The 11,996-nt window shown below is 41.5% G+C and overlaps 1 protein-coding gene across 2 annotated transcripts in view; it reads right to left on the reverse strand.

Annotated features, from left to right (window-relative positions):
• The window catches only part of KATNBL1 (katanin regulatory subunit B1 like 1), a 70,003-nt gene extending 58,723 nt beyond the window's left edge, over positions 1-11,280 (reverse strand). For both annotated transcript variants that reach the window (XM_030215229.1, XM_030215228.1), the window contains exons 1-2: positions 11,193-11,280; positions 10,715-10,945 (exon numbers count right to left, since the gene is read on the reverse strand). In XM_030215229.1, the coding sequence (XP_030071089.1) occupies positions 10,715-10,840 (126 nt within the window). In that variant the 5' untranslated portion in view covers positions 10,841-10,945; positions 11,193-11,280. The remainder of the gene's footprint in view (positions 1-10,714; positions 10,946-11,192) is intronic.
• Between the last annotated feature and the right edge of the window lie 716 nt (positions 11,281-11,996).

An 11,996-nucleotide genomic window follows, 5' to 3' on the forward strand; every position in this document is an offset into this window, starting at 1 on the left:
CAGAATTACCTCATAAAGTAAAGCAGCATACATCCTCCAAGAAGATGCCCCCTGCTCAAATGACACCCAGTTTCAACTGGGGCAGGAGCTGGCTGAAAAGCACCACAAAGGGGCTGCATTATGCTTCAACCATCCGCTTGGAGACAGAGAAAATACTGAACATTCCAGGCTGTACAACACCCTTAAGGGGCGAATCACAAGAATAATTTTTTCTCTGTAGAGGAGTTGCCTAGTGATTAGGGCAGCAGACTTTGATCCTGGGAGACTAGGTTCGATTCTCAAGTGCTGCTCCTTGTGGCTCTGGGCAAGTCACTTAACCTTCCATTGCCCCAGGTACAAATAAGTACCTGTATATCCTATATAATAAAACGCATCTCCAACATTCTGAAGCTGACTGCATGGCTGAGGCATTCCTGCTGTCTGTATCCATCTCCTGAATTGACATCACGTACTTCTGGGTTCGTCACAAGCAGAAATGACCAACCACATGAGGTTTCTTGGCTTCAGAATGTTGGAGGTGCATTCTATTAAATAGGATTGGTCAGTTCCTTGAAGCACAGCCAGAGCTCAGCGTCCTGCACAGTAACGCTCAGACACCAGAGAGAGAGGGGGGCCTGACACCAGAAAGGGTGGGGGGGGGGGGGGGGGGAGGTATCTCTGTCACACACACTCTCTCTCTCTCACAGTCAATGTCTTTCTCGCTCTCACTCTCATACACTCTCTCTCACACACTCTATGTCTCACACTGTATCACATTCACTCTCTATGTGTCACACAGTCACTCACACACTCTCTTGGTCTCATACACTCAGTCTCACAGAGTCTGTGTCTCACACACAATCTCTCTCTCTCGCACACACTGTATCTGTGTGAAACACACTCTCTCTCTCTCACACTGTGTCTCACATACTCACTTGCACACACTCATTTTCTCACACACACTCTCTCAAGGACACACTCGCACCCAGACTCACTCTCTCTCACACACACTCGCACAGTCACTCTCTCTCTCACACACAGTCACTCTCACATACACTCTCTCAAACATACAAACTCCGAGGAAAACCTTGCTAGCGCCCATTTCATTTGTGTCAGAAAAAGGCCTTTTTTACTAGTACTATATAAACCACTTTGATTGTAGTTGTAAAAACCACAGAAAGGCTGTATATCAAGTCCCTTTCTGTCACATTTTCAAAGCTGAAACTAGGTTTGTGAGCCCTTGGGCCACTGCTGAGGAGCGGCAGTGGCAGGCAAAACCACCCCACACCGGAGACTAGGCAGAACAGGACTGGAACCCCGGACTGGAGTTGCAGCAAAGGCAAACAAGCAGGAATAAGCAAAGCAGGCACACTTAAACTTCACCTGCACTTGGCCGCCTTTCACCAGGAGTTGAGCCCCTGACTGCAGGTGGCTGGCAGGACTTACTGGGCAAGGCAGGACTGGATACCCACTAGGCTGAACCAGGACTGAGGGTCAGAGGGGAAAGGAACATACAGGGGCAGCAGGGCAAGGAAGGGAAAGCTAAAGGGCAGGACTGAAAGCTGCAAGCAGCCACTAAAACAGGGAACAAAACACTGATAACAAGACACAGAACTGAAAGCTGCAGAGCAGCCACAAAGACACAAACAGACAAAGACTAAACACAAAACTATAACCCAGAGACAGGACTAGCAAACAAACAACAACCTAATCTAAACTACACACAGCCTAACTAGAAACAACCAAGAAACTCAGGCAAGAACTTAAACAGAAGTGCAACAAGCACCAACATACCAGGGCCTAAGGCAATGCAAAGGCAAAGACAGAGAATTTCCAACTGACTAATAAGCCCCGCAGCAGCTGAGGCTCAAGCTGCAGCAATCACCAGGCAACTACGGGTGCTGTGTAGGTTCAATCCAAGCAAGCAAGTCTGGCAGCCCGAAAGATCCGGACCGGACTAAAATCTGGAACGGGTGACAATAACCAGACAGTCCATTGCAGCCACCAGGTGGCGAGAGGAAGGAGAGCACGAAACATGGGTACAACCGTGACACTTTCCCTTTCATCAGCTGGTTGATGAACATAACCCATTTGTCTGGACTGGTCTGGTATGACGAAAAAGGAAGTAGGTGTTCTCTCTGCATTTGTAACAGACTGGAAAGACATCAGAAAGAGACAAGATTTCTGCAGTTGCAAAGGGTTTGCAGAGAAAGCTAAAACAGATTTCACCTTTGTCCATATGCACTATCTTCTCTTGAATTTGGGTGTGATCGTATGTGATGATCTTAAGGTGGCCAAACAGATAGAAAAGGCAGTGAAAGCTAGGATGCTTGGGTGCATAGGGAGAGGAATGGCCAGTAGGGAAAAGGAGACGATGATGCCCCTGTATAAGACTCTTGTGAAACCTCATCAGAGTCATTTAGGTTGTAAGCAGGGTATACATTTTTTAAATAACTCATAAATGTAGAATATTGTGTACAATTCTGGAGATCGCACCTTCAAAAAGATTTAAACAGGATGGAATCAGTCCAGAAGGTGGCTACTAAAATGGCCAGTGGTCTTCATCAAAAAGCATATGGGGACAAAGATCTCAATATGTATTCTTTTGAAGAAAGGAAGAAGAGGGGAGATGTGATAAAGACCTTTAAATAACTATGCGGCATAAATGCACAGGAGGCAAGTCTCGTTCAATTGAAAGGAATATCTGGAATAAGGGGGCATAAGATGAAGGTAAAAGGTGGAACAGCTTCCCGGTAGAAGCAGTGGAGAAAAAACAGTATCTGAATTCAAAAGAGCTTGAGATAAGTACACAAGATTTCGAAGGGAGTGATAGGGAGAGGAGATGACATGGATGGGCCATATGATCTTTATCTATCTACATTTTTCTATGTAACTATCTTGGAACAATATAAAAACCTCTCGCCTTTCAAAGGGAAGAAATTTTTCTCAGCACAGTGGACTTGCACATAAGAACACAATAACACCACCTGCAGCACTGGGGCAACATTAAGACAAGATTTATTGCAAACACATCCTTGAAAGGAATATATCAAAATGTGCACCTACATGAACTAAATAGTGCTGCAAATTCTGCTATTAAAAGTGAGAAGGAAAATTTGATCCTACACGCAATCAGGAAGAATGATTTCTAATATGGAAGCACTGAAAGGTATGCCTGATGTCGGTGCCAGGCAAAATGGTAGGGACTATTATAAAGAACAAAATTACAAATCATACTCAAAAGCATAAATTAATGAGACAAAGCCAACATGGATTTAGTGGAGGGAAATCTTGTCTCACCAATACATTACATTTCTTTGAAGGAGTGAACATTTGGATAAAGGTGAGCCAGTTGATACTGTGTATCTGGATTTTCAAAAGGCCTTTGACAAAAAGTACCTCATAAAAGACTCCAGAGGAAATTGGCGAGTCACATGAAAGGAGGTAGTGTTCTATTGTTAATTAAAACTAATTTAAAGATAGAAAACAGAGAGTAGGGTTAAATGGTCAGTATTCTCAATGGAGAAGGGTAGATAGTAGGGTTCCCCAGGGGTCTATGCTGGGACCGCTGCTTTTTAACATATTTATAAATGATCTAGAGAGGGTAATTAAATTTACTGATGACACAAAGAGGGGCATTTTTGATATGTCTAAGTCCGACTTTGGACGTTTTGCAAAATAATGTCCACATTCTGAATAGGAAAGAAGGCCATTTTCAAAAAAGAAAAACGTCTGTCTTTTTTTTTTTAAATACTGTTTTTTTGTTGTTGTTACATTTGTACCCTGCGCTTTCCCACTCATGGCAGGCTCAATGCGGCTTACATGGGGCAATGGAGGGTTAAGTGACTTGCCCAGAGTCACAAGGAGCTGCCTGTGCCTGAAGTGGTAATTGAACTCAGTTCCCTCAGTTCCCCAGGACCAAAGTCCACCACCCTAACCACTAGGCCACAAGGTTTTGTGATTTGGACATTTGGTTTCTTGGTCCATTTTCGACAAAAAAAAAAAAAAAAAATCAACGTCCAAGTGCAAAACGCACAAAATCAAGCCATTGGGATGTAGGAGGAGCCAGCATTTTTAGTAGACTGGTCCCCCTGATATCCCAGGAAAGCAATAGGGCACCCTAGGGGGGCACTGAAGTGGACTTCATAAAATCTCCCAGGTACATATTTCACCATTGCTCCCTTATCTTGTCTGCTGAGCCCCACAAAACCCACCACCCCCAACTGTACACCACTACCATAGCCCTTACGGGTGAAGGGGGCACCTATATGTGGGTACAGTGGGTTTCTGGTGAGTTTTGGAGGGCTTACAATTTTGTTCACAATTGTAACAGGTAGGGGGAGGTAGGAGCCTGGGTCCACCTGTCTGCAGTGCACTGTACCCACCACTAGACTACTCTAAGGACCTGAATGCTGTTCTAATGGACCTCAGCATAACATCTGAAGCTGGCACAGAGACTAGCAAGTAATGTTTTTCATCACATTTTTAGGGAGTAGGAGGGTGTTAGTGACCACTGGGAGAATAAGGGGTGGTCATCCCTGATTCCCTCCAGTGGTCATCTGGGTATTTAGGGCACCTGTTTGTGCCTTATTCGTTATAAAAACAGGTCTAGCTCAAAACGTCTAAGTTTTAGTCCTGGACGATTTTGTTTTGTTCCATTATGGCTGAAAAATGTCTAAATCTTAGGAATGCCCAAGTCCTGGCCTGAACACGCCCCTGACACGCCCCTTGAGATTTGGACGCACTTCTGACAGACTTCATAGAAAAATATCTAAAAATAGATTTTGAAAATACTGATTTGGATGTTTTTGTGAGAAAAACGTTTAAATGCTGCTTTATGCCACTTTTTAGACATTTTTCTGTTTTGAAAATGAGCCCAAAAGTTATTAAAAGTTGTTACATCGCAAGAGGATTGTGAAAAATTACAAGAGGATCTTATCAGATTGGGAGACTGGGAATCCAAATGGCACATGTTTAATGTGAGCGAGTGCAAAGTGATGCATGTGGGAAAGAGGAACCCAAACTATAACTACATGATGCAAGGTTCCACATTAGGAGTCATCGACCAGGAAAGAGATTTAGGTGTCATTGTTGATAATACATTGAAACCCTCTACTCCATGTGCAGGGGCAGCTAAGAAAGCAAATGGAATGTTAGGTATTATTAGGAAAGGATTGAAAAACAAAAATGACATTACAATGCCTTTGCATCACTCCATGGTGCGACACCACCTGTTTGCAATTCTGGTCACTGAATTTCGAGGGGCATTTTTGATATGACGTCTAAGTCTGACTTTGGACGTTTTGCAAAAAGCATCCAAAATTTGAATAGGAAAGGAGGTCGTTTTCAAAAACAATTTTTTTTTAAATACTGTTTTGTGCTTTGGACATTTTGTTTTTTGGTCCATTTTCAAAAAAAAAAATGCTGAAGTGAAAAACGTAGAAAATCAAGCCATTGGGTTGTAGGAGGGGCCAGCAATTTTAGTAGACTGGTCCCCCAAAACATCCCAGGAGATAAATGGGGCACCCTAAAGGACTTCAAAAACATGCTCCCAGGTACACATCTCACCGTTGCTCCTTTATCTTGTCTGCTGAGCCCCCCCAGAACCTACCCAAAACCCACTTTCCACAACTATAAACCACTACAATAGACCTTATGGGTGAAGGGGGTACTTATATGTGTGTACAGTGGGTTTCTGGTGAGTTTTGGAGGGGAGGGGGTCACAGTTTTCACCACATATGTATCAAGTAGAGGGAGATAGACTCGAGTTCCCCACTCCATGATACACAGCACTGACCACTACACTAGTCCAGGGACCTGCATGCTGCTCTAATAGACCTGCCTCTGAGTCTGTCATAGAGGCTTGTAAGTCATATTTGTATTTACATATTTTGAGGGGGGGTGGGAGGGGGTCAATGACCACAGGAGGTTATTGGGGGGGGGGGTTCATCCCTGATTCCCTCCAGTGGTCATCTGGTAATTTAGGGTACCCTTTTGTGCCTTATTCGTTATAATTAGTCCTGGACGGTTTTGCTTTGTTCCATTATGGCTGAAAAACATCCAAGTCTTAGGAACGCTCAAATCCCGCCCTTAACACGCCCTGACACGCCCCCTTGTGTTTTGAACGCACATCTGACAGACTTCATAGAAAAACGTCTAAAAGTTTGTTTCGAAAACATCAATTTGGATGTTTTTGTGAGAAAAACGTCCAAATGCTGCTTTATGCCACTTTTTAGACATTTTTCTCTTTTGAAAATGAGTCCAACAGTGGAATTAGAAAAGGTACAGAGAAGGGCAATGAAAATAAGGGGGATGGGATGACTTTTCTATGAGGAAAGGCTAAAGCAGATAGGATTCTTCAGCTTGGAGAAAAGACGGCTGAGGGGAGATGATAGAGGTGTATAAAACAATGAATGGAGTGGAACAGGTAGACATGAATCACTTGTTTACTCTTTAAACTTTAAAACAAATCGGAGAAAATATTTCTTCATTCAACATGTAATCAAACTGTGGAATTTGATACCAGAGAATATGGTAAAAGCAGTTAGCTTAGCAGTGTTTAAAAAAGGTTTGGATAATTTCCTAAAAGAAAACTCCATAAGCCATTATCAAGATGGACATGGGAAAATCCACTGCTTATTTCTAGGATAAGCAGCATAAAATGGATTGTACTGTTTTGCGATCTTGCCAGGTACTTGTGACCTAGATTGGCTACTGTTGAAAACAGGATGCTGGGCTGGATAGACCTTTGGTCTGTCCCAATATGGCAACGCTTATGTTCTTATGTTAAAATTATAGAATTGCCCTTAGAGGGACCATAATGGCAAAGCATGGGGTTTGACAGCAAAACTAATAACACCTGCAATCAAATAGCAGGCAGTTAAAAATGATTTGACTGCGTGTGCCAAAATGAGCCTTTTCTGCTAACATTCTATTATGTATTGCTTACTTGGTATTTACTATGCAGTTTATAATCTAAGATCCTCAAAGTTAGAGAAAGAAAAGACAATTAATAGTTCAGGTCAGACATGAGGGAAAACTTCACCAGTAAATAAGAGCAGGATTAGATGCTGGCTCCACACTGCTGGACCCAGTAGACCATACCACTCAAAAATCTTGAACTGAAAACAATAACCGATGGGAAGCCAATAAAACAAATTAAAGGTAAAATATGGTCAAACACACACCCAGCATAGAACTCTGATTGCCATATTTTGAATGGATTGCAAATGTTTAACAGAATATTGTCTAAACATGATTTAACGAGGGACTGAAGAATGCTGCTGGTTATTTTTGTCCAGAAAAATCTGGACAATTCAGAACTGAAAAACAGCAAATAAGCAACATCTGATCACTGAAGAAACATGAAGATCAAATTGTAATTGCTGGTCTATAAGGAACCCTAAATATCTAAAGGATTCAACAATTTAAATAGTATAACCTAGTATTAAAGGAACAAGAGTTGATGGTGAAGGCCAGCTAATCATCCAAGCAGCCACTGTTTTAGACACATTCAATACATGCCAATTTTCTTGTAGCCAAGGAGAAACTTGGTCCAGACAAGCCGCAAGTGGAGTGTAAGGTCAGGGTTAACAATCTGCACAGTGTACAAGAATGTCATCAGCATAATAGTAAACACTTCTGCCTAAAGATTGAACTAAGCGGGCTAATTGGCTTAGGAATATGTTGAACAACAGTAGAGAAAGCACAGGGCCCTGAGAAACCCTGCAGGACAATTTAATAGCTGAAGAAACAGAGTGATGAGAAGCAACATGAAAGAAAATGGTCAAAAAGAAAAGATGAGAACCACTCCAATACACAACCTGATAAACTGATGGACGCAAGCCTAGCTATAAGAAGCTCATGATTGACCAAGTCAAAAGCAGCAGAGAAGTCCAGTAATACTATCAGAGCTACTTTGTTCTGGTTGAGAGCACTGTGGACCTCGCTCAAGAGGGAGGTTAATATGATTGATATGTCCCAGCCTAAAGACCAACTGATGTGGATGCAGAACTAAGTTTTCTGAAAATTGAGAAAGCTGTTAAAAACCAGTTTCTCAAGTACTTTGGATAAGAATACTAACTAAAATAGAGACTAATAATTTACACAAACAGAAGCATTTAAGTTTGGACTCTTCAAGAACAGACAAACATAAGCCTGTTTATATGCAGCTAGAAAAGTGCCTGATGGACTTTCTGAGCGGATTACAATAAACACACTATTTAGTATTTGCTATACCACTAAGTTAAACTTGAAACTATCGTTAAAGATCTATAGGATGAATGGCAATGAACCACGCTCAGGAACTTTGACACATGCATTAGGAAAAGGATCCAAAAAGTATATTGCAGCTCTGGAAGCAGTAGCAGCTTTAGTAACTAAGCAAAGTTTAACTGGATTGAAGGAAGACCACAGAAGAATGGAAAACAAACAGAGTGAATCCTGAAGCTAGCATCAACCTCAATCAGGTGGTCTTTCTATGTTTCAGTACCCTCTGTTGTCTGTTAATCAATTTTAGATCCAGTTCAACACCTTGAGACAACCCCCCAGGCTGCTCACTCTATTAACGAGCTTCCTATGAGAAACAATATCAAATACTTTGCTGAAACGCAAGTAGACCACATTGGGTACATGCCTCTGACCTAGTTCTCTAGTCACCCAGTCCAAGACATCAGATTTGTATGACACAATCTCCCACCGGTAAAAACCAGAACTAAGGATACATCCATATAACAAAAAAGACAAGATGACAATTTAAAAGTATGTGCTTTTCTGTATCATACAACACATGCAAAGCCTGCACTCACAGTAAACATGAAATGAAATCAGATAAAGACAGAACACAGTATCATAATTCCTTATATCTTGTTTAACTGTACAAAGAACTTGCTTTTAGTTTAGCCATACATTTATCCCATCTATGTACAACCATCTTTGTCCCCACCTATACATCTGCACTAGAACCCTCAGCTATATGGTAAGTTGCACTGTAGAAAAGCATTTGTATCATAGCTATGTTATTTAAACGTTCTAATTGTGTGCTCATTTTTTTTTTTTTTTACTAAATAATGATGAATCCTAATTCATTCCTATATGGTCTTTGGACATTTCTGTCAACCTTCCTGTACATTAAGTTGAAATTTAACCACTCTGTAACTTTAGGAAACAATTTTTGCTTGTTTTTCTAAAATGAACTTTACGACTTATTGTAGAATTACACTACTAATTGTACTTTACATTATGTACTTTTATGTATTTGTATCTGTAAGCCACATTGAACCTAAACATTGTTTAGGATTGATGTGGGATATAAATGTCAAAATAAATACATTTCTCTTTATTTGAATTTCAATGCTGTTAAATGTATATATTTTTGATCCTGTTTCATGGTAATCCTTTTATTAGGTTTTCAATTTTCTGTTTTCAAGTTTACCTCATTTACTGTATGTTTATACTTGGTCATTTTACTACTGTTATGTAATATAAAACTATTGTAAGTTTTATGTTAAACTGTACCTGCTGTACACCAATTTGGGTGAATCTCTTCATAAAGGCAGTTAATAAATCCCAATAAATAAATGCTAAATAAATTATTACATTACCTAGACCACCAAGTCCCAACTCACTGTCTACGTCAAAACAAGCAACTGGTCCGATATCAAATTTAGATTTAGCTCAGTTTTCATTAGTAGCTCAAGGCAAGTCTCATTCAGGTTTAAAACGTATTTCCCTGCCCCAGAGTGCTTAAAATTTAAGTAGGTACCTGAAGTAAAAGAGGGTAAAATGGCTTGCCCAAGGTCACAAGGAGTGTCAGTGAGAGCTGAACCCTTGATTTCTGCTATTTTTCCACTCCGAAAAAGGAGGGAATGATAGGAGAGAAGAGAAAAATCTAAGCATCATCTGCAGACATAGTTAAAAAATCAATGAAAAAGGATGTAGGGGGTCTTCAAAGTTAACATATGTAGTGTTTGTAGGCTGTGGTATCTTTTTTCTATCTACAATGATGAAGACCCTTTGGATATGAAAGTCACCAATACTGTATATATATTTATTTTTACAGACCTGGTTTGTCTGATACACAGTCAGCTTCTGCAAGGTAATATCAAGGGTGCCCTCACTGCAAAATCAATTATTTAACTCAATTGCCATTGCTGCAAGTTTGGGACTCCAAATGTCATGATATGCCCCCCCCCCCCCCCCAAAAAAAAAAAAAGCACATGAACCAATCTCAGCCAGAAGCAGGTATTGGAACAGGGCCCAGAATATACAAGCAACAACAAAATTATGGAAACAATAAAGCTCAAGGTCTGTTCTGTTCCATAGGCCGATTATAAGGCAAATCCCTTCTGCCCTCTCTATGTTCCCTCCTCTTTTCTACTCCTTATATCCTCTTCCTTCTTGTTCTTCCTATCCATCTCATCTGTACACCACTAGTCGTCTCCCTGCTCTTCTTGTCTTTTAGCTCAGTGCAGCTAGAAAAGTGCAGCTCAATTTATGTGCACCAGTTTAATACATATCATTTTTAATGACCAAATGGACTTGTGTTGTATAAATTCCACATGCCCTACACATACTATTAGCTTCATGGTAAAAGTAACTGAGGGAAGAATAAGAACTGCTGTCCTCCTTACTAAAAAGTCTCAAAATTAAAGCATTTGTGACCCACCTGCAGTCAGAGAAATTATTCAAACTTTACATATACAAGGAAAAATGGATTGAGGAAAACATTGCTCACCTCTGTAAAGAAACCACTGTACTTAAAGGATGGCTCTTCAGTCTGGGAGGAACTAGAGTTATTGGAGTTTACTAGTTTTTCCTGCAAGTTTGCTGCACAAGCCAGTTCATTCTCTTTATTGGCCATGCCACAAGTTCCACTTCTCAGCAGCTACTTGCAGGTCTGCAGGGGCCCTCTCCTTCTGCAGCAGTGTTGTCATGTGTAACTTTTTAAGAGGGTCCAACTGTCAGTCTACAAGACAAAATATATGCAGAAAAACTGAACTCCTTTTCAAAACCGAAATAAAGATACCAAATCACTCACATTTGACAGCACTCACACACCAAGAACCCCTCTCTATAAGCATCCCGGAACCAAGGTCCGGTCCGGTCCGGTCCCGTTCCGTTCCCAACAACCTGTCATCTCTTCCTATCTCTCTCCTCATCAGCAATCCAGCACCACTCCCTCAATCTGAAACTTCCCACTCCCACCATCCTACCTTCAAACTCATGCTTTGGGTCACCCACCACACCGGCCTCAATGATTTCCTTCTCCGGGACCCCGCCCCCTTTGTCGCAACTTCTCTCTCTTCCTGGGGCGCGTCCCACCCTGTCAGAGAAACAGGAAAACGCGTCAGAAGAGGGTGGGATCAGGAGATTGGAAAAACACAGGAGCCGGCATGACGTCAAAATGTTGAAGTTGGTTGCCCCGCAGCCGCCATGTTCGTACACCTAAAACAAAGAAAGGAGGTTATCACAAGGCGTTTTATTAGACAGGAGATGAAGTGACGTCAAAACGCTGAAACCAATTAAGTAAATCTGAGTTTTCCCTTCCCCGCGCAGCCGTCGTCCCCGACATATACTCAAAACAAAGCAAGCAAAAATCTATGAGCTGCTACATCTACGTTGTCGTGGTGGTGGTAGCATTTTTATTTAATCTCACTTATGTTTTCAAACATGCCAGCTTCTGCAGCATACGGATGTACACAGAGGAAGCATAAAAACGGGATAACTTTTCATATGAAGAGTAGTAATCTACTACAATAATTTGTACCGCAAGGTTCTCCAAAGACAAGCAGGCCAATATTCTCACAATTGGGTGACGTCACGTCAGCCCGGAGGACTTTCTAGCAAAGTCTACATCAAAATAAAAAAATGTCCCTCGTCGCGAGGGCGGATGCAGTGCACATGCGCGCGTCCGTTTTCCCGCCCGCCGCGAGGACACATTCCTCAGTTTTTTCTTCTCCGCGTCAGAGGTGACACGGTGATTGATATCGTCTTCGTGTTGCTGTGCCCGGAGGTGA

The sequence above is a fragment of the Microcaecilia unicolor genome, chromosome 9 (assembly GCF_901765095.1).
Source record: "Microcaecilia unicolor chromosome 9, aMicUni1.1, whole genome shotgun sequence".
Classification (NCBI taxonomy): Eukaryota; Metazoa; Chordata; class Amphibia; order Gymnophiona; family Siphonopidae; genus Microcaecilia; species Microcaecilia unicolor.